The 21,667-nt window shown below is 51.2% G+C and overlaps 1 protein-coding gene across 4 annotated transcripts in view; it reads right to left on the bottom strand.

Moving 5' to 3' along the window:
• The window catches only part of LRSAM1 (leucine rich repeat and sterile alpha motif containing 1), a 39,958-nt gene that overhangs the window by 9,759 nt on the left and 8,532 nt on the right, over positions 1 to 21,667 (bottom strand). For 2 of the 4 annotated variants that reach the window (XM_042911861.1, XM_042911858.1), the window contains 11 exons: positions 21,430 to 21,551; positions 18,357 to 18,447; positions 15,274 to 15,404; positions 11,062 to 11,091; positions 10,504 to 10,626; positions 10,072 to 10,211; positions 9,107 to 9,151; positions 7,109 to 7,179; positions 3,867 to 3,966; positions 2,394 to 2,481; positions 1,337 to 1,411 (listed from right to left, as the gene is read on the bottom strand). In XM_042911861.1, the coding sequence (XP_042767795.1) occupies positions 1,337 to 1,411; positions 2,394 to 2,481; positions 3,867 to 3,966; positions 7,109 to 7,179; positions 9,107 to 9,151; positions 10,072 to 10,211; positions 10,504 to 10,626; positions 11,062 to 11,091; positions 15,274 to 15,404; positions 18,357 to 18,447; positions 21,430 to 21,551 (1,016 nt within the window). The remainder of the gene's footprint in view (positions 1 to 1,336; positions 1,412 to 2,393; positions 2,482 to 3,866; positions 3,967 to 7,108; positions 7,180 to 9,106; positions 9,152 to 10,071; positions 10,212 to 10,503; positions 10,627 to 11,061; positions 11,092 to 15,273; positions 15,405 to 18,356; positions 18,448 to 21,429; positions 21,552 to 21,667) is intronic. The other 2 variants (XM_042911859.1, XM_042911862.1) reach the window with 2 other exon arrangements.

Raw genomic sequence — 21,667 nt, 5'->3', positions numbered from 1 at the left:
GAAACCTTTCGAGGGGCTCAGGAATGAAGGGACTTAGGTGCCTTGGGAAAACTCTCAGTGGGAGTTTAAAATAATCAGCTATTCCAGGGCCCCGAGCGCTTATGGGACACGGACGGGCCTGTCCTGGTGAACTGTTGTTCAGGAGCTGATCATAGGGCCTGGACCACAGAGGGTGCCAAGAGCTTATGAAATGGAGACGGGCCTTCCTTTAAGGTTCAGGCCAGAGTGCAGACCAGACACAAGTCCTGAGTGCTGTACGCATCTGACTCTCTCGCTTCCTGTAACTGCCATCACAGAGGAGAGCAGAGGGTAACGGAGGGGACTGTGTAATATTGTAATACCATTAATGGTAGTGGCTGATGCTTACGGAGCATTCTGTGTGCGAGGCCTGTGCTGTGTACTGTATCTGTGTCATTTCATCAAATCTCCTCTGGGTATTAGGAGGTATTCTGGTCTCCATTTTATAGATGGGGAAATCGAGGCTCAGTGAGGTTAAGTGACTTGCTCAAGGACACAGAGCAGGTCAGTAAGTGAGCCCTTTCCCGGGGACGTCCCTGCTCAGGTTCTGAAGGGGAACAGGTGGCCTGGTGGGTCAGAATCACCCACAGTGAGGATGTCTGGGGGTCAGACCCCATAGCCAGCGACTCCTCTGCCCTAAGCCTGTGACCCCTATGGTTCTTGCCCCTAAGTTCCTATGGCCCCAACCAACCCCAGGTCAGAGGAATGAGCTTCATGTCCGGCAAGGTGGGGTTGAAATTAAAGAGGGAAATAAAAAGAGAAGTTGGTTTTGGCCAAAAAGGAAAAGAATAAAAAGAAAAAAATACACATGCAAAAATGTACAATTCAAAGTGTGCCAAGTAGGATGTGATGACCACTCCTGAGACCTGAAAGCTGACTCCGTCTCCAGCCTGCGCGCCCATGGTCCGCCTCACCCTCCAGAAAGCCCAGAGGGTCCAGCAGAGCCTGCAGGTTGCCGGCAGAGCTGGGACCTCAGCACATCCGCCCTCGGGGACATCGGGACCCCCGTCTGCCCCAGTGGGACACCCCATCCACCCTCCAGCTTCTCCACCTGAGCTGACAGAGGTGGCCGGGGTGGAGCCAACTGCATTTCCCCAGCAAGGGGGTCCTGCCTGGAGTGTGGTGGGTGCAGAGGCTGCCCAGGGGCTCCAGGCCGCAGTCGGGCACTACCCTTCCCGTCTGCCCAGGGCATCGTGGGAAAGGAACCGGTCACATCTGGGGAAGTCCACTCGCTGAGCCAGCACGGGAAAGAGGCACCTATGCCGTCCAGGAAAGCACGCAGGAAGGCGACGGCGGGGGCACCGCCCACAGCACCCACCTGCTTCCTGATCTGCCGGTGCATGAGGTCCTTCTTCACCTGCAGAGCCTCAAACGCAGCCTTCTGCATGGCACTCTGCAAGACAGCAGGGGCTGCTCAGCAGGTACTTGGCGGCCTCGCTTTCCCAGTGGCTCATGCCAGGGGAAGGCTCAAAATCTGCTCAAAAACACTTTAACGTAGGACTACTCTGCCTGCTAGCCAGCACGTGACTTTTCAGCTCACTTGTTCGCATTTCAGAGACAATACTTATGAAAGGCTTATCAATGCCAGATGCTACACTCAGTGCTGCTCCTGCATCGTACACGGACTTCCCACAACCAGTGATGCGGGGGCTTTTTACTGCCCCATTTCACTGATGAGGAAGGTGAGGGAACAGATGCAAGTGTGCAGTCTGGAAGAAGTCAAGGCAACTCAGTGCTCTCTTGTGGGCTCCGCCCCCACGGCGTGTTCACCACATCCTGCCCCTGAGGGGTCCTTACGACGGAGCCACACAGCACGGGGAGTGGGTGCCCGCCAGGGAAATGGGGAATGCTTCTCTAGATCTCCATGATCAGAAAGCCACCACCCTCTCCCTTTCTCTGCCCCCCTCTTCCTGAGTCTGTACATTTCTAAATGGACTAAACACCTTGGGTCTTAACAAGCTCTCTAAGGACAAGGCTCCATGTAGATTTCTGATGCTCTGCCCCAGACTCCCTGTGCCCACCCCCCCTTTTTTTTTTTTAAAGTTTACTTATTTTTGACAGAGAGAGAGCGCGAGCGAGAGCGCAAGCGCGAGCGAGTGCATGTGTGCACATGAGCCAGGGAAGGGCAGAGAGAAAGGGAGACACAGAATCGGAAGCAGGCTCCAGGTTCTGGGCTATCAGCACAGAGCCTGACGCTGGACTCAGACTCACGAACCGCGAGTTCATGACCTGAACCAAGGTCGGAAGCTTAACCAACCGAGCCCTCCAGGCACCCCTCCCTGTGCCCACCTTGAGCCCCCGCCCTCACGCCCTTGTACCCCTGCCCCCACTCGCGCCCTGGGCCCCCCACCCTCACACCCTAGGCAAGGGCTCACCTCCTGCAGGATCTGGCTGATGGCTTTGTTCTGATCCATCTGCTGCCATGATAGTATCTGCTGGAATCGCTCATCCATTTCGGCCATGCTGCCAGAAAGACAGCAAATTAATTCACTCTCTGAACATTTTCTGCCAAGGACCTTGGAGATGATCAAGACAAGCCATTTACTCATTCAAAAATACTCAAGAAGGACCCATGGCGGGGCTACACTCCGGGCGGGGCACAGACAGAGTTGGTCTGAACCCTGTGGCCCTAGAGGGAAGGTGATGGGAGTCCGTGTGTCTTGGGACTTGGGAGAGACCATCTCCGGGTCCGCTCATCCACCCCTCCATCAGAATCCCCTCTACAATGCCCTTTGAAGTGGTGGCCTGGCCTCTGCCATATCACCACCAGCATGGAGCTCCTGATCTCCTAGTTGAGTCACTCGGGCCATGAGAAAGCTCTCCTGCTGGGTCAAAACCACCACGTCCCACCTTGGGCCCCCAGCATTTCTCGCCCTGGTCGTGAATCTCCCCTTAGAACAAGTAGAGTGCTTTGGGCACAAAAACTCAAACCCTGCATCCTCACGTATGTCCATACTTGGGCATAATGTTGGTTTTGAGTTTATTTCAATCCTCCAACAACTCCAGAGGTAGGTACTGTGACTTATCCCTGTTTTTCTGATAAGAAAACTGAGGCTCAGGAGAGAAACTAACCGGCCCAGCACTTCACGGTTACGGAAAGAAGAAATGGGGCCTGAACGTGGGTCTGTCCACCACACTCCTAAGCATGATGTGCTACCACCAAGAAAGGAGGGAGACATGCTCCACACCTCACCTCTGTGAGGACACAGGGGAAGGTGGGGCGAGGGGGCGGGGGAACACAAGGCAGTCTGTGCTCCTGGCCTGTCTCCTGAGCCCCAACAGCTTTGCTTCCCTGGCTGTGCCGGCACATGTGGCTCCTTCAACAGACTAACCCACAAAGATGTGGTGAACTTGGACAGCCGGACCCCAAGCTGCCACCAGTGTGAAAGCGACTCCATTAGCATCCCCTCCAGGACACCCTGCTCCCAACCCACACGGACGCTCGATCACACCCCCACTCTGCCTGGGTTTGAACCCTGGCTCTGCCACTTGCTAGATTCCCTTGGGTGCGTCACACCGTCTCTCTGAGCCTCAGCTGTTGTGACAAAACGGGGCTAGTAACAACATGGTCCCTCGTAGATTCAATAAGCTAACACACACCACATGGCGGGAACGCCTGGCTCACCGAAAGTGCGGGAGAAGCGGGGTGAGCGCTGTCACTTTACCATGGCCTGACACAACCATGGGGTCCAGCTGGAAAAACCACAAAGACCAGTCACCGCCTGCCCCCGACAGTATGGCTGAGGCTGAGGCTGAGGCTGGGGCGGGAATTTCAGAGCCCAGCTCTCACCCCATGATCCTGGGTCCTGAGTCAGCACCCCAACTCAGGAAGCCTCTCCTTACCTTACCTGGAACAGGCCTGCTGGACCAAGTTCTGCCTCTGGGACTCGTAGGCCACCTGGATGAGCCGGTTTGTACAGCTCTCAGTCAGCATCTGCTGCATGGCGGCTGAGGAAACACGGGGGGGGGGTGGGGGGGGGGGCTGAGAAAAGGGCACCGCTCCTGGGGGGGCCTTGGAGGGTTTGCTCATCACCCACCTCATACTTATCCTTAAAAAAACCCCACTTTTTTAAATTTTTTTTTTTTTTCAACGTTTTTTATTTATTTTTGGGACAGAGAGAGACAGAGCATGAATGGGGGAGGGGCAGAGAGAGAGGGAGACACAGAATCGGAAACAGGCTCCAGGCTCTGAGCCATCAGCCCAGAGCCTGATGCGGGGCTCGAACTCACGGACCGCGCGAGATCGTGACCTGGCTGAAGTCGGACGCTTAACCGACTGCGCCACCCAGGCGCCCCAAAACCCCACTTTTTTAAACGATGCAAGTAACTTACGCTTGAAAGGCTAATTGTAAAACACTGAACAGCACACACACAAGATCTTCTATCATCTGTCACCCAAAGATATTAATTTTGATACATACCCTTCCAATTTTTAATGCATATTTATGGATTTTTAAAAAATTAAGATGAAAGAATTGAAAGCAGAGAACTGAACATTCGTACACTCATGTTCGTAGCACTGTTATTCACAATGGCCAAAAGGTGGAAGAAAGCCAAGTGTCCACTGATAAACAAAATGTGGTATATACACACAGTGGGATATTTTTTAACTTTGAGAGAGCACGCATGCGGGGGAGGGGGCGAGGGAGGGGGCGAGGGAGGGGGCGAGGGAGGGGGCGAGGGAGGGGGCGAGGGAGTCCGGCCTAAGCAGGCTATGTGCTGTCAGCATAGAGCCCAACGTGGGGTTCGAACCCATGAAACAGGAGATCATGACCTGAGCCGAAATTTAGAGTCAGATGCTCAGGGGCTCCTGGGTGGCTCAGATGGTTAAGAGTCTAACTTTGGTTCAGGTCATGATCTCACGGTTGAGCCCTGTGTCAGGCTCTCTGCTGTCAGTCCAGAGTTTACTTCAGATCCTCTGTTTCCCGCTTTCTCTGTCCCTCCCCCACCTCTCCCTGACTTGGGCTGTCTCTCAAAAACAAACACTTAAATAAAGTCAGATGTTCAACCGACTGAGCCACCCAGGTGCCCCCACACAATGGAATATTGTTCGCAGCCTTAAAAAGGAGGGAAATTGATACCTGCTACAGCATGGATGAACCTCGAGGACGTTATGCTGAGTGAAAGAAGGCAGTCACAAAACGACAAATGCTGGAGGACTCCACTTATGTGGGGGTATCTAGAGTCATCAAATTCAGACAAAGTGGAATGGGGCGTTGTACAGGAGCTGGGGGAGGGGGATGGAGAGGAGTGTTTAATAGGGACAGAATTCCAGTTTGGGAAGGTTCTGGAGATGGCTGCGTAACAACATGAATGTACTTCGTGCCACAGACTTCGACAATTAAAAGTGGTTAAAACGGCAGACATTATGTTACATATTTTACTACAATAAAAAATTTTCAAATGTCACAACCCTAAACACAACCGCTTCTCATGGTCTGTCACCACCTCCCCATGTCCACGAGGCAGCAGGAGGTTTCGGCTGCAGGGGACGGCGATGCCTGGATCACAAAAGTTTAGTTAGGTGATCTATCTGGGGGCATTTGGACTCTTTTTGCAATTATTAAATGATAAACGTCCTTGCTCAAACATCCTTGTGCAGTCTGATTTGATTATTTCCTAAAAATAATTTTTAAGAGTACAGTTTTAAGGCCGTGAATAAATAGGAATGTCCCTTTCTGTCTTCCAGACACATGCTGCTGATTCACATCCCCTTTGGCTGTGCACAGGGCAGCCTGATACTACATATGTCCTCAACTACTCTGGTTATTACCTTTTCTTGCCTTTTTGTTATTTTTACCGAAATTCTTTCATTAGAAAAACACATGCTCATTTTCAGGGCGCCTGGGTAGCTCAGTGGTTAAGCGTCCAACTCTTGATTTCAGCTCAAGTCATGATGTCAGTTTGTGGGACAGAGCCCTGTCTTGGGCTCTGCACTGACAGTGTGGATGGAGCCTGCTTGGGATTCTCTCTCTCTCTCTCTCTCTCTCTCTCTCTCTCTCTCTCTGTGTCCCTCCCCTGTGTGTATGCTCTCTAAATAAATAAATAAACTTAAAAAAACTACATGCTTAGGGTGCCTGGGTGGCTCAGTCGGTTGAGCGTCTGACTTTGGTTCAAGTCATGATCTCAGGGTTTGTGAGTTCGAGCCCCATTGGGCTCTGTGCTGACAGCTCGGAGCCTGGAGCCTGCTTCCGATTCTGGGTGTGTCTCTCTGCCCCGCCCCCCCCCCATGTTCTTTTTCTTAAAAATAAACACTTAACAACAAAAATGCCCATTTATAAGAAGCTAAGCAACAGGGAGGGAAGTTTGAAAGGTGAAAACAAAAGTTCCCAACACCGATACTATTCCCAATCTATTTACTGACAAATATCTTCTGGAGACGCAAACACAAGTTTTCTTTTTTCTAAGTGGTGGATAATTTACAACAGGGACGTTAAGGACACCCCAGCAGGAGGTAGTGAGGGGAGGTGGTGTGTGGACAGCGGCCGGCGCGGGGCCTGTGTGCAGCATTCCGCTCTAGCATCCAGGCTCGGGAGGATGGCGCCGTCCAAAGAGAGTCATTTTAAAAAAGGAGGAACTGACTCCTGGCCTTCCTTGGCACGTGGCTTGATCCTCTGAGCTCTCAGGATCAGACCGGAAGCCCCCCCTCATTAAGTATGGACAGTGTGGTGCCCCAGGACCACCTCCTGGGAATGGCAGGACGGGCAGCTCCCAGGAGCCCAAGTGGGGCCGACCACAGCTCTTGACAACAGAAACCCTACAGCCTCAGTGGGATGTTCACTTAGTGCCAGGTGTTAGCTCATGTGACCTTCAGAAGGACACTAGGGGGCGGTAACAGTCATCCTCCCCAGTTAAAGGGAAGAACACAGAGGCTCAGAACAGTTAGGGACCAGTAGTGCCCCTGAGGTCACAGGCTTGTTCCTGCGTCGGCCTGACACCAGGGCCCACGCTCCATGTCTGGACTTTGCAGCCTCCCTCAAGGACACACACTCAGCGCCTGCCGTACGTACAGAGAGAAGGCAGTCCACCCTCTGCCCCCAGTCAGACAAGCCCTGCTCCCAGGACCCCGTACCTCCCACCCGAGACTCACAGGCAATCTCACGCCTCCGCAGGTTCTCGGTCTCCTCCTGAGTGATGGACATCAACTGTTCCATCCTTATCCTAGAAACAAACAAAAAAACTCCATCCATTTTTGTTCAGCAGATGTAACATTTTCAACAGGGAATCCCAGCAGATGAACGCCACCTTCTCCGGGAAGTCCTCTTCGATGTGCCAGCCTAGGCATGCTCCTGCTGGCATCTCGCACTTCCAGGGGAACCCAGTTACCTCCAGCCTTGTACACAGAGTATCTTGCATAAAAAGCTCAACATTCCCTTAGAAAAGTGGGCAAAGGACACAGGCGGCCACTTCACAGATGCTTAAATGCAGGGGACCAATAAACATATGGAAAGAGATACCTGATAAAGATCTTTTCACCTACCAGATTGGGAGATTAGGAAAACTGAGGACCACCCACCAGCAGCAGCAGTAGCGAAGGTGGTAAAAAGGGCACATTCATGTCCTGCTGAGAGGAGTATAAACTGGCAAAATATCTTCTGGAAGGTAATCTGGCAAGACCTACCAAGAAGTCCTTTGAATATTTCCTACAAAAATATTCACATAAATGCATAGGGGGATATTTAGGAGATGTTCACTCTAAGACTGCTTATAATTATGAAAAACTGGAAACTTAAATGTCCACAGAGGACTAATCAGGATTTAGTCATATTGCAGAATATTCTACAGCTATTACAAATAAGGTTTTTGGCATTGAAATCCATCCACGATCTAGTAAACAGAAATGAAAAAGTATGGACGTACATGCACATTGCATGTGTGTACATCGTTCCCCCAGAGTAAACTAGGAATGGTGGCCTGGAGGGAACATCTTCTAAAGTCTCTGTTGGGTCGCATTTTGTTGGAAGAAGCATGTAATCACCTTGGCCTCTTGCCCAGGACCACAGGCTGCTCAAGGGAAGGCCACATCTGGTGCTGCTGGACCCACAGCAGAGCCCAGAGGGCCCAACGCAGAGAGGGCACTTGGTAAGCACGAGCCAAATAAACCAATCGGCCACAACCCAGCTTGGCCTTGACCACCCGGGTCAAGCTGCAGTGGGCAGGTGAAGGGGCTACCCTGCAACCCCACGGGAACTCCCTGTGGGAATTCTTCCCAAGCAGCCAGGGGCCTAAAAGGCAGACACAAGGACTGCAGCTAAGTCCACGTTGCTATTTTGGGATTCCAGGGAACCAGGGGGGATTCCAGTTAATCCTGGCGGGGAGGGGGGCAAGAAGGCAAGACAGAGAGTATGGGGAAAGAAGAATGGGGGGCTCGTTCCTCTCAGCTACCATCTTTCCTAATTACTGAAGCTGTGCATCTCAACGAACAGGGAAAACACGAAGGAAAAAACCCAAAGATTACCACCTCTAATTTCTGGTAAACCACTCAGGGTGGGTCCTTTTGCTTTCTGAGCACAGATACGTGCCACGTCATGAAGAAATTGTACACTGTTCCGCCTCAGTTAACTACAGCTCCCGGTTTTCTACTCCATAATGGATTGTGTTTCTCTTAATAAGAAATAGATTTTTCTCTAATTTAAAATTTTTTAATGTTTATTTTTGAGAGAGAGCGTGAGCAAGGGAGGGGCAGAGAGAGGAGACACAGAATCCGAAGCCGGCTCCAGGCTCTTAGCTGTCAGCACAGAGCCCAACTCGGGCTCAGTCTCACAAACCATGAGATCACGACCAGAGCTGAAGTCGGACGCTCAACCAACTGAGCCACCCAGATGCCCCTCTAATTTTTTTTACACTAGCAATATAGTTGGACATTGCACATATTTTTGTGTCTCAATTTTTCTCAGGAACGTACATGTGTGTTCAACTTGCAGGCAGTGATTTATTTTTAACCCAATATTCCCTAAGGAGGTGAATCTCCTTACAGCTTTAGGAAAACTTTCTGGCATAATCCTTGAGAATCACAAGACGTTATCTCCCCAGACCACTGCCTCCACCACAAGGCAACGCCAAGAAAGGGCTAGAGTGAAACACTAACCTTTCATTTTCCAGCGACTTCAAGATCTCAGAACTTTTCTTCTGCCTGCGGAGACAACCATAAAGGGTCCCTGCAGTAGCCACCTGCAGGCCTGTTTGCAACAGAACCATTCTCCCCTTCGCTGCACTGGCTGTGCAGAGCGGGCTTAGTAACTGGCCCAGGCCCCTCAGCCCCGGAACTTGGGGCTCTGTGCCCTTGGGCCAGTTCCTCAGCCCCGCCAAGCCCCAGTTCCTCATCTGTAAAAGGGGATCATAATAAGAAGGCTTCATGGAGTATTCGTAAAGAGTGACTAAGAGAACATACACAAAGTGCTTGGCACGTGAGCAGCATCCAACAAATGGTAGCTTCCCGGGACACCCCGGAAAGCAGAGCATGCTGTGCGGCACGCGGCAGGCTTGCTCGGGCCCCACGTGACTGCTGTGTGATGGCCCCATAAGGAAAAAGCAAACGGAAGCCTGGGAGCAACAGGGGATGTGGCACACCTGTTTCAGGAGGCTTTCCACAAGGGACCCCAACTGGACTCTCTCAGGCTTCTTGACAGCTCTATCTGGCTCCCTCTCCCCAAGCCCCACCAAGACCTGCTCCCAGCAGCCCCTACCTTGGAGAGCATTTGTTAAGGCAAATCTCACTGTGGGTAGAATGGCTGACCTCAAGGCAACATGTTACTTGGAACTCGAAATATTGGAGCAGGATGTGACCTCAACTCTCCTATTAAACCCACTCATTTTATAGATGGGAAACCCGGGGGGCATGGGTCCCACGACAAAACACAGACCAGGTCATGCCCAGATTAGATGCTTTTCTTTTTGGGTTGGTGCAAATTGTAGCACCAAGATTGGACCCGAACAACGAAAACCTTGGGGCAGGAGTGAAGGCTACAGGGGAGAAATGGACCCCTACCCTGGGCTCTTCAAAGGGTACCACATGGGGGGAAGGCCTCTGGGTTTGCGGACTGGGGGCCTGACCTCTGATTCTCCTGCAGGAGTTTCTGGATCCGGTTGGCGATGTTCTGCTCCGTTTGCTTCAGCTGCTCCTGCAGCCGCTGACGCTCTGCATCCAGGTAGCGCTGATGCTCACTTAGGCCCTGCTCCAGCCGGGACTGCTCCTGCAGCGGGACAGGTGGCCGTCCCGAGCTAACACCAAGGATCCCTGCACAGGTTTCTCATCCCTGCCCTGCCCTGCCCGGCCTTCCTGTTTGATCTTGGACCAGGTCTTCCCCTTGCTAGGCCTCGGGGTGTCCGTACACACAAGGAAGCTGGGCTAGGTGAACCGTAAGGGCCCCCAGGTCTGGGAAGATCCAGCGAGGGAGCTTACCGCCACCGCCTCCCCACAGCAGAGGGCCCCCCCCTGGTAGGGAGTGCACAGGCAAGCCTGACCCCACGTGGCCACTCACGGACCTCCTTGACCGTCTGAAGAATCTCGTCCTTCTGATTGCTGCTCTGCTGAAGGAGCTGGGCATGTTCTCGCTGCCCGAGTTCCAGGCGCCGTTCAAACTCGAGTTTCTCCAGCATCTTCTGTTCCTGCAAGAATGTAGATCCCGGTGATGGTTGGCTAGGCTCCATGGACATTTGCACATGGGAGCAGGGGGAATCTACCCTTCACCTCTGAATCGTGCAGGCTGTTAAGTCTTAAAGCTGAGTAATAACTCCCCTTCCTGGCACCCCCCACCTGCCTGCCCAGGGCCCAACTGTAATATAACAGGCTGGTCCCTGGCAGAGACTAGTGGTTTAGAGTCGGGGGTCTCTAAGCCTCAAGCTTCTCATCTGTGAAGGCGAGATACCTGGTCACCCACTGAGGCTGCGTAAGCATGTGGCGAGGCCATGTGTATAAGAGGAGAACTTTAGTTTACCCTCTAATTTAGAGGCAGGAAGAACTTGCTCCCTCCAATCTTTTCTAATAATTGAGATCTTTGATAAAAACAAAAGTGACCGAGGAGAAAAGGAAAATTTTCTTACCTTCCTCTTCTCATAGTCTGAGAACCTATTCTGGGGAGAAAAAAAAGACAGTGGTGAAGAGGAGGTAGACAGCAGTGGGGTTCCCCAGCATGTGGCCAGAATTGCCGGGCAACGAGACCCCATTCAGACTCTTGGGAGCCCCCTGAGACATTGCATCAGAATGGTGGGGCGGGTGGGGATGAGGGGGTAGGGTAGTCTGATAAAGGGTCCCAGATGGTTCTAGTGGACACCAGGGCTGAGAACCACCTGGTTCGGCACACCGTGGGAAGCTCTTCAGGACAGTTCTGGGGGTACAGGACTGAGAAGGGAGACCAAGAAGTGAGATACGTGGCTCCCTGTCCATATAGCACGCCCGCAGTGCCCCAAAGCTCTAGCCCACCAAAATACTTGGAAACGCACAAAGGTACGTGTGCTAGTTCCTGTAGAACTTTTTGTTAAGATGTTAGAAAAACAATTGTAATGTTTATTTTTGAGAGAGAGACAGAGAGAGAGAAAGAAGAGTACTTGAGCAGGCACGGGAGGGGCAGAGAGAGAGAGAGAGAGAGAGGAGTACAGAGGATCCAAAGCAGGCTCCACGTTCATAGCAGCAAGCCTGATGTGCGTTTCAAACACACGAACCGTCATGACCTGGGCCGAAGCCGGACACTTAACCAACTGAGCCACCCAGGCACCCCCTTGTGGAACTGTTCTAAAGAGTGAAACATAGGCAATAACTCAGATGCCCAACAGGTGGTTACTTCAGTAAGTCATGGTACATCCGTGCAATGGACCACACAACTGTCAAATAAGGGGGCGAACGTGGGGAGCTACCCAGAAACAAGTCTGCCATGTTTCACTGTGTGCAGCAGGATTCTGTTCTGGTCAGAGAGGCAACAAAATTCAACTCTGAGTTTTGAGATGGAAGTCAGTTTGTGATGATGACCTCAGGAGAAGGGGTGACATTCACGTGGTTTATGTATATCTGTATTGTTCAGACTTGTAACACGGAGCGTGAACTATTCTTGTACTGAAACAAGACACACACACACACACACACACACACACACACACACACACACACACAGATTTTTTTAAGTGGCCTTGTACTTAGTTATCCAGCTTGGAGGCCAGGATCAGTCTCTATCAGAGCCATAAAAGCAACACACTATAAGGAAATCAGATTTGTCCCATGCTGAGGTAGGAATAAAAATTTTTTAATTAATTTTTAATTATACAGATAGTATCTGGGGCATCTGGGTGGCTCAGTCGGTTAAGCATCTGACTTTGGTTTTGGTTAAGCCACAAGGTCATGATCTTGTGGCTCAGGAGTTCGAGCCCTGCATCCAAATCTCTCTCTCAAAAATAAATACACACAGGGCAGGCACCTGGGTGGCTCAGTCAGTTAAGTGTTCCAACTTCAGCTCAGGTATAAATAATATCACGGTTTGGGAGTCTGAGCCCCGCATCGGGTTCTCTGCTGTCAGCATAGAGCCTGCTTTGGATCCTCAGTCTCCCTCTCTCTCTGCCCCTCCCCTGCTCACTGGTGGGTGGGCATAAAAGCGCTTGCTCTCAAAAATAAACATTAAAAACTTTATAAAAAATTATACAGCTATTATCGGAATACATTTTCCTTATAAAAAAATTAAAACACAGCATTTAAGCATTCCCTGACCATTCCCCAGCCTGATCCTGGTTCCCTCCTGCCCCCTGCCATGTAACTACCATTATCAGACCCAAGTCCACGAATCTACTTACACAGAATTTGTGCCTTTGGAAAATATAGAAGATTTGTCTGTGTGCTCATATATAAATAATGTTTTGATGAAGGCATAACTCACATACTATAAAGGTCATTCTTTTTAGTATGCAGTTTTAGGCATCTTGACCAATGCAGTCATGTAACCATCACTGTAGTCAAGATCTAGAACAATCCCATCACTCTCCAAAATTCCCTCATGTCCCTCTGTCATAAAATTGCACCCCACCTTTAATGGCTATTACTGATCTGTATTTGAACCTTCTAAGCATGAAAAGGGAAGTCTATATCCATCATGTTCTACAACTTGTCCTTTTCACTTACCCATGTGTCCTATGATCTGAGCCTGCACAGATTTAGCTCATGGTATGGATGGGACACGGGTGGCTCAGCCTTTACCCACCGATAGACATTTAGGGGGCTTCCAATATTTTACTACCGCAAATATGGCTGCAATGAACATTCTTGTAAATGTCTCTTTACACAAGGGTCTCTCTGGGGATACATACTGAGGAGTGGGACTGCCGGATCACGAGCTATTTGACCTATATTATCAGGTTATCTTCCACAGTGGGAATATCAGTTTCCATTCCCAAGAGCAATTTATGAGGCCATGGTTTCCCCACACTGTGGCCAGGAAATTATCAAAGTGACATCTGTGCCAATCTGAGGGTGAAATGGTATTTTGTTTTAATTTACTGGTCTCTGATTACTAGGGAAGTCGGGCATTTTTTCGTATTTACTGATCATCTATCTACACAGTCTTTCTTCTTTTTTTTTTTTTTTTTTTTTTTTTATTTATTTTTGGGACAGAGAGAGACAGAGCATGAACGGGGGAGGGGCAGAGAGAGAGAGAGACACAGAATCGGAAACAGGCTCCAGGCTCCGAGCCATCAGCCCAGAGCCTGACGCGGGGCTCGAACTCACGGACCGCGAGATCGTGACCTGGCTGAAGTCGGACGCTTAACCGACTGCGCCACCCAGGCGCCCCAATCTTTCTTCTTTTTTTTTTTTTTTTTTTTTTTTTTTTAATTTTTTTTTAACGTTTATTTATTTTATAGGCAGAGAGAGACAGAGCATGAACGGGGGAGGGTCGGAGAGAGGGAGACACAGAATCTGAAACAGGCTCCAGGCTCTGAGCTGTCAGCACAGAGCCCGATGCGGGGCTCGAACTCACAGACCGCGAGATCGTGACCTGAGCCGAAGTCGGCCGCTTAACCGACTGAGCCACCCAGGCGCCCCTCTTTCTTCTTTTTAAGTAAGCTCTGTGCCCAACTCTGGGGGGGCTTGAACTCATGACCTTGAGATCAAGGGTCACATGCTCTGCTGACTGAGCCAGCTGGATGCCCCTCATCTGTACTGTTTTATTCTGTACAGTACCTGTTGCTATATCTCTGGCCCACTTTTCTTCTCTTGGGATGGTCTTCTGCTTCACTTTAATGCTTTGGAAGAGTTCTTTAACATATTCAGTCTGCTAATCCTGCATCAAAAATGTTTGCTGCAAACATTTTGAGAGGAAAAACTGGCCACTTCCCTAGGTAGAAATCTCCCCCTCTCTAATTCTCATTGAGCCGCCAGCAGACAGACAAAAGCACGAGGCATTCACGGTGGCCTCTGTACGACAGGGAAGGGTGTCACCAGGGAACCGGAGATTAATAACAAGTCACTGGAAGATAAGAAGCCAAACCTGAGGCAGTTGGTTCCCCCTCTGCCTGCCATCAGACGCCCCGGGCTCTGAGCCCTCTGTGGGAACACAGACGGGGCCAGAGGCGGTCTCTGTCTGGTTCCAGTGTCAGGTGATGCCTGGCTGAAGTGGTAAACCCTGACCAAGCTTCCTCCTCCACGCCGGTCCCAACGTAGGTCACCCCCAGGGACCAGAGAGGGCCAGCCTGTTGCCGTGCTGACACACGTGCTTCTCCTCAGACGGAGGACAGGAGAGCAGGACAGGCTTCCCGTACAGCAAGGGGCACCGAGAGACAATGAACAATCCAGACACGACCCCCCACTCTCACAAAGCTTCATCCAGCAGGGGAGACAGCCGTTAAACCATCTCCCACATGAGTCTTCACTTAGAGCTGTAGAGGTGCTCCCAAGGAGATGTGTGGGCACCGAGACCACATGGCAGGAGACCTGACCTGGGCTGGTGTGGGGGGAGGGGGAGACTTCTCAGAGGATGTGGGGTCTAGACAGAACTGAAGGATGAGATGGAGTTAGTGAGAGGTGAGTGGAGAGAATTCCAGACGGGGTGAACTGCAAGTTCAGAGGTCCCAGGGAGTTCGGGAAACAGAGAGGAACCTGTTTGGGGCGGTGGTGGGTGAGGCGGCGTAGAAGGCCTCCTGAAAGCATCTAAGCACGCTGGTCTGAGTGGAGGTGAATTCTAGTTCGATGGAGGAATCCAGGGCCTGCAGCCCTGAACAGCCCCCCAGTGCCCAGGGCCTCCCCTCCACAGCACACGTCAGCAGGCAAGCACACCTTACCTGCCATTCTGCCTCCTCCCTGGAGAATCTGTCTGTGGGGCCGTCGGGGCTGTCCCAGGAAGCGTCAACCCCATCTTGCTCCAGGACTGGCAGCAAGTACTGAGAAGGAGGGTAGTAGTCCAGCCCTGACTCTGCAAGAGACGGCACAAGCTGACCGGGAGGGAGGGGACAGGGTCGTCCCCTCCGTCAGCCCCCACCTTCCTCCCCAGCATCCTGTCCCGCCTGCCTGGTCCATGGCTCCCCTGCCCCGGACCGGACTGGGCCCTCCATCTTGCTCGCCCTTCCCAACGTCAAGCACTCGGTAAGCGGCAGCTGAGTGAATAAATAGGCTCGCCAGCTGCCTCTTTACCATCCACGTGAGAATGGGGTGATGAGAAAGCGTGAGATTAGTGGAGAAGGCTGTGTGTGAGACCCCGGGAAGACGCTTGCCTTCTGTGGCCCTGCATATTTTTCTCCTGTGTAATTTGACAGGGCTCATACCCGTTACCCATTTTTGGGTGGATTGTTTGCCTTATTGTTTTGTTTGCCTCATTCTTACCGATTTATGCTCTTTACATATTGTAGCTAATAACCCTGGGCCTATAATATATATTGCAGCAATCTTCTTCCGGATGGTAACCTGTCTTTTTAATGACAGGATCCTTTGGGGGTAAAGAACTTTTAGATTTTAATATGGTCAAGGTTGTCTTTTTCAAATGTAAATGGCAAAAGAAACACTAAAAATGGCTAGTAAATACATGAAACAATATTCAAATGACCAAGAACGTGACTTTCTTGTTTATCTGTCAGAATAAACAAACTGACAAAACTGGTGGAAATGACACCGAGGGTCACTTGGGGGAAGGAAAAAGGGTCTTCTCACGGGAATGTAAGCTGGCAGAGCACACAGCGCTTGCCCTTTTGCCTGCCAGTCCCACTCTGCCTGCCCTGGAGGAGTACTCCCACGGTGCCACAGAGGGGTGGGTTAAAATGTTCGTGGTACTGGGAGACTGGAAACCACCTCATGCTCACCAGCAGGGAAAGGCTACATAAGCTGTGGGGCTCCACCATGTGAAATACTATACATTCTTTAAAACAAGCCGGATCCGGGGCACCTGGGTGACTCAGTCGGTTAAGCGTCAGATTTCGCCTCAGGGCATGATCTCGCGGTTCGTGAGTTCGAGTCCCGATGTCAGGCTCACTGCTATCGGTACGGAACCTGCTTGGGATTCTCTCTCTGCCCCTCCCCTGCTTGTGCTCTTTTGCTCTTAAAAATCAAATAAACGTTTAAAAAAAAGGTGGGGGGCACCTGGGTGGCTCAGTCGTTTAGGTATCTGACTTCAGCTCAGGTCATGATCTCATGGTTTGTGAGTTTGAGCCCTGTGTTGGGCTTTCTGCTGTCAGTGCAGAGCCCGCTTCGGGTCTTCTGTCCCCCTCTGTCTCTGCCCCTCCCGTGCGTGCGCACTCTCTCTCTCAAAAATAAACATTAAAAAAAAAAAAAAAAAAGGCAGATCCATCCATTATGAGGCAGGAAAAGGTCCAAGACCGATTCTTGAGTGAAAAGAGCAGAATCACAACAGCATGATACCTTTTGTGGGTTTTTAAAAAATATTTTTAAAAGAGCAAACCCAAAACTTTACGTAATAATGTATATGTACTACACTGTTTAAATAAACAGATCATTTCTTAAGCTGTGTGGTGGGTATACGTATGCTCACTGCTTTATTCTTTGCCTTCTGTACACCTACAAATGGCATAATTTAAAAATCTTTTTAAGGAAAATAAAGGGTTTGGGTTGGGCGATGGGTGAAACAGGTGGAGGGGATTAAGAGCACCCTTATCGGGATGAGCATTGAGTCCCGTATAGAATTAGGCCAGCAGATCGTACACCTGAAGCTAACTTAAGGCTGTGTTAATTATACTTGAAGGAAGAAAGAAAGAAAAGAACATGGTGTAGCTCAGCCACTGGCCAGGGTGCACATGAGAATCACCTGTTCCTCAAACACTAATCTGGTAGATGTGGGGCCTGAGTAGCTGTTGTGTGGTGTGAAACTTTTTTTTTTTTTTAACTGAAATATCACATACACACAGAAAAGAGCGCAAAGTCTTCACGCACAGCCTAATGAATGTTTATAAGTGGCTTTCCAACTTTATGGCTTGCCCTTTCTTTCCGTAAGTGGTGCCTTTTTGATGTTACTGAAATCTAATTTATCAGCCTTCCGTGGTCAGTGCTGCCTGTCTCCTATTGAAGGAAGAAATTAAGGTTCTTTTTTCCCACATGGATATCCAATTGATCCAGAGTCATTAACTGAAAAAAACCTTTGCTTTCTTTTCTGGTGGCTTTGCAACGGCACCTTCGTCACCCACAGCTGACCGCATGCATGTGTCTTAGCCAAGTTCTAGAAGTTCCCCAGGTGACAGGAGCCCCTAATTAAGAATATCAGCCGGGCAGGAGGTGGCTGGATATACCGCTCCCACCCTCGGGGCACCTGGATCAGCGGTGGCCCTGGGTTTTCACTGCACTGCCACTCCTCCAAGTCCAGTCCACTGTGGCCTTTGTCCTGGTTGACCCCATGCCCTCCAACTTGTCCCTGGCTTCCACGCTTGCTTTCTCCACTCCCTTCTCCTCCCTGCAGCTGGAGTGAACTTTGTAAAAAGCAAACTGATCAAAGCCCTCTCCTACTTGATACGAGGCCCAGATGGCCTCTCCGGCTTTACCCCATTTTTCTTTGTGTCGGCACCCAGCCACTCAGCTTCCCCTGCGGCATGCTTCCCACTGCCCCCATGCCTCTAGGCCCTTCGAGGGGCCTCTCCTCCTGCCAGCAGCAGCCTTCTCTCCTTCCTAAGTGTTAATCACCCTCAGGTTTCAGCTGAGCCACTTTCTAGGACCTTCCCTGAGGACGTAGCCTAACCAGTAATTACATTTCCTAGTGTGACCATCTGTTCTGCCTGTTTCTCCTGCCAGATCTGAAGAGCTCCAAGCAGGCAGAGACGGTGGCCTCCTGGGTCTCTGCTATTCCCCCGAGCCCGGGCTGGCACAGGGCAGTTTCTGGGACCATGCTTACTCACTGAGTGAAGGAGGCAGGCTGCCTGCCTGGTTTTACCTTTGCAGAGGAACTGCTGAATGGCCTGGGTCCCAGCACTGCACACCTCCTGTGGGGGGTAAACCATGGACGAGGCGTCGAGGCTCAGAGTCTGCAGACACAAGGGGAACCTCTTTATACGTGTTGTCCACTTTGCTGGTCAACACGACCGCAAAGCACCTGATTTAGTTATGAATGTGTGTGTTTACGGTCTCCTCTGCCCACGGCAGGGGCGGCTCACCTGTCTTGTTCCTGCTGTGCCCCCAGCATCTAAAACAGAGCCTGGTGTGCAGTCAGCACGTGATTAATGTTTTTGTATAAAAATATAAGTGGACAAAAAAGAAACTGTATTTGTATAGAATACACAGAAAATAAGATTCCGTATTTGTTAAAAAAAAACATTCTCTCGCGTTAGTGTATTTACAAAAACAATTTGGAGGAATATATATCACACTCAAAACCGTGAGGTTTTCCATTTTGTTTGTTTGCTTACCCAAGCCCTCCTCCTGCTACCCTCTCACTTCTTCGTGGAGGCCTCCTGGATCTCGCAGAGGCTTCCTGGATCCCAACTGTGGGCCAAGCGCGGAGTGCCCAATGCATGCATGAGTTACCTAAGGCCCGGGTCAGGAGCCTGTACCCTCCGTGCCTGGGACAGACAGGCCTGCCAGGCCAGACAGGACAGGCCAGACAGGACATTGCTGAGTGGGAAAAGCAGCTCGGTCGCCCCAGCCCTGGCCAGCACAGCCCTTGCGCCCAGGAACACGCACTGCAGTGGGGAGCCTGCTCTGGAGCAGAGCACCTGACTGCCGGTTTGGGGGGGGCAAAGTCTAAAGAAAACTAACCCACATGGGTAATACTGGTCACCGACAGTAAAGTGTGGTGGACGCTGGGGCCGTGCCACCCAGTTTGGTGGCCATGAGCCATGCCTGGCCACATAAGCTTACTTTTTAACTGAGTAAAATGAAAGAGAATTTAAAGCTCGGTCCCTCGGTTGCACCAGCCACACGGGACACACAGTTTACAGTGTTTCCATTAGCTGCGCTCAGCCACTCGGCCCTGGTGTTAGACTCCAGCTCGTCCTGTTCTGGATGTGCACCCTCGAATAGGCAATTGATGTCTCTGAGGCACGGCCCCCTCAGAGGTAAACAGGCATGTCACCCAGCCCACAGGCCGTCTGATGGGCAGTATGAGACAACGTGTGAGAAAGACCTTGGCCTTAACCTAGAAGGGCTGCTTACTGTCTCATCCTGAAAAAGGGTTTGCCCAAGGTGCCACCAAGAAGGTCAAAAGCTTTCTGTAAAGGCTGGATGTGAAACGCTTCACTCCCTGCACTCCCTCTACAACGGCTTCAGAATCTGTGCCGCTGTGAGCTGTGTGCTCCAATGCGGTGGCCACCAACCACGTGTGACTTAGTTTATTAAAATGTAAACTAATTAAAACTCAGCACAAGTAAATACATACCTCCTTGGTCATACTAGCCACACTTCCAGTGCTCGAAAGCCACATGTGGCTACTGATTTAGGCCGCACAGTCATTGAACATTTCCATCAGAACTGCAGAAAGTTCTATTGGACAGCACAGAGAATAACCATGTCTCGGCCTGTCTCTCCAGCTGGCCCGGGGAGAGGAGCTGACCACCCTGTCCCTTCTCAGGCAAGCTGTCACGGCAGGAGGTACCAGCCTCTGGCGTTAGCCACCTCCCTTTGCTGTCTACACGTTCACCTGCCCACTTCTGATACAGAGGCCGATGCTCAGCAGTCTGATCTGAGAGGTAATTCACTGATGGCTCATCAGAGGATTCTGAGATGTTGGCCAGACTGTGTGTCATATGGATGGATAAGTCCCTGTTCCAGAAGGTTGAGTTGCACAGAGGTGAAGAGCACGGGCCCTCAATTCAGACTGCCTGGCTCTCAATCCTGTCTCTGCTATCACTTGCTCTGTGGACTTGGGCGAGCTCCTTAAACTGTCCATGCCTCAGTTTTTTCATCGGCAAAAGGGCACAGTAGTATTTGCCTCACAGGATTTTCATGAGGATTCAGGGAACTGATGCAGGTTAAGCACCCAGCTTTAGTAAGCACCAGATAAACATAGGCTGTCTGGTCATTGCGACTGTAAGAGCCCAGCTTCCCTGCGGGAGCTGCCTTGTGTCAGTGTCTGTTAGGGCCTGGATTGTGTGCCCCCTGAAAACACGTATGTTGAAGTCCTACTCCCCCTGTACCTCGGATGTCAGTACATTTGGATAGAAGGTCTTTAAAGAAGTAATCAAGTTCAACATGAAGTCACCAGGCTGGGTCCTAATCTGACATGACTGGTGTACTCATAAAAAGAGGAAATTTGGACACAGCCACATAGAGACGGAAGGTGATATGAGGACACACGGAGAAGATGACTGTCTACAAGCCAAGGAGAGAGGCCTCAGAAGCAACCACCCCTGTCCACACGGTGATCTTGGACTTCCAGCCTCCAGAGCCGTGAGAAAATAAACGTCTTGTTCAAGACACCCAGCCTGTGGTACTTTGTTACGACCGCCCCAGCAAACTAATACGGTGACCTAGGAAGAGCTTGCCCTCTGCCCCCTGACCCCTGCTCTGATGAAATCTACTTTCTACACCTCCAGGCAAGGCCGCTCTCCCGTCACAGCACTCTGGGCTCTTCGAGACCTGGACCCTCCAGACACAGCAGCTTCCGACCACATCAGATCCCTCCTCTGCCCTCAGCACGCCCTGTGCTCTCCACTTCCTGCATTCTTGGTACTGTTCCCTGCACCTGAGTGCTCCCTTTTCCGTGTCTATTTCTCCAGAGCCAATCCTCTCACAAGGTCTGGCTCGAACACCACAAAGTGCTCACAGCACACCTCCCGCAGGATTCAGCCTCGGGTCTTCACTCTAGGAGCGTGCTCCCCTGCCTCCGTCACGGCAGCAGAAGTCACCTAATGACAACTGTTCGACATCGGTCTCTCTGTGAGCTCCTAGAGACGTGCCCGGAGATCCCTGTGAGCCCAGCACACCCTGACCAGGGCAGGCATTCGGGAACGTGGGAAGGGGAAGGTGGGCGGGCCAGAGAGGACCCCAGGCGAGAGCGGCTCCCCACTTACTTCCAGGGTTCGAACGTGCGCCAGCAGCTGTGGCAGCCTCTGAATCTCGTTCTCACTGATGTCAAGGGTACGTAGGCTTCGAAGTTCCCCCACGGTGTCGGGAAGCTCCCTCAGCTTGTTATCTGCAGAGACCCCAACGGCACAGCTCGACCCCCCCCCCCAAAGCCCCTTCACCAGCTTCCTGCCTGACACGAGTCCTGCTAGGACTTGAGGGGAAGTGGGTGCCTCACTCTGAGCC

This window comes from Panthera leo, chromosome D4, assembly GCF_018350215.1.
Source record: "Panthera leo isolate Ple1 chromosome D4, P.leo_Ple1_pat1.1, whole genome shotgun sequence".
NCBI classification, from domain to species: domain Eukaryota; kingdom Metazoa; phylum Chordata; class Mammalia; order Carnivora; family Felidae; genus Panthera; species Panthera leo.
Note: the sequence above shows the minus strand (reverse complement) of the source record. Positions and strands in the feature narration are given on the sequence as shown.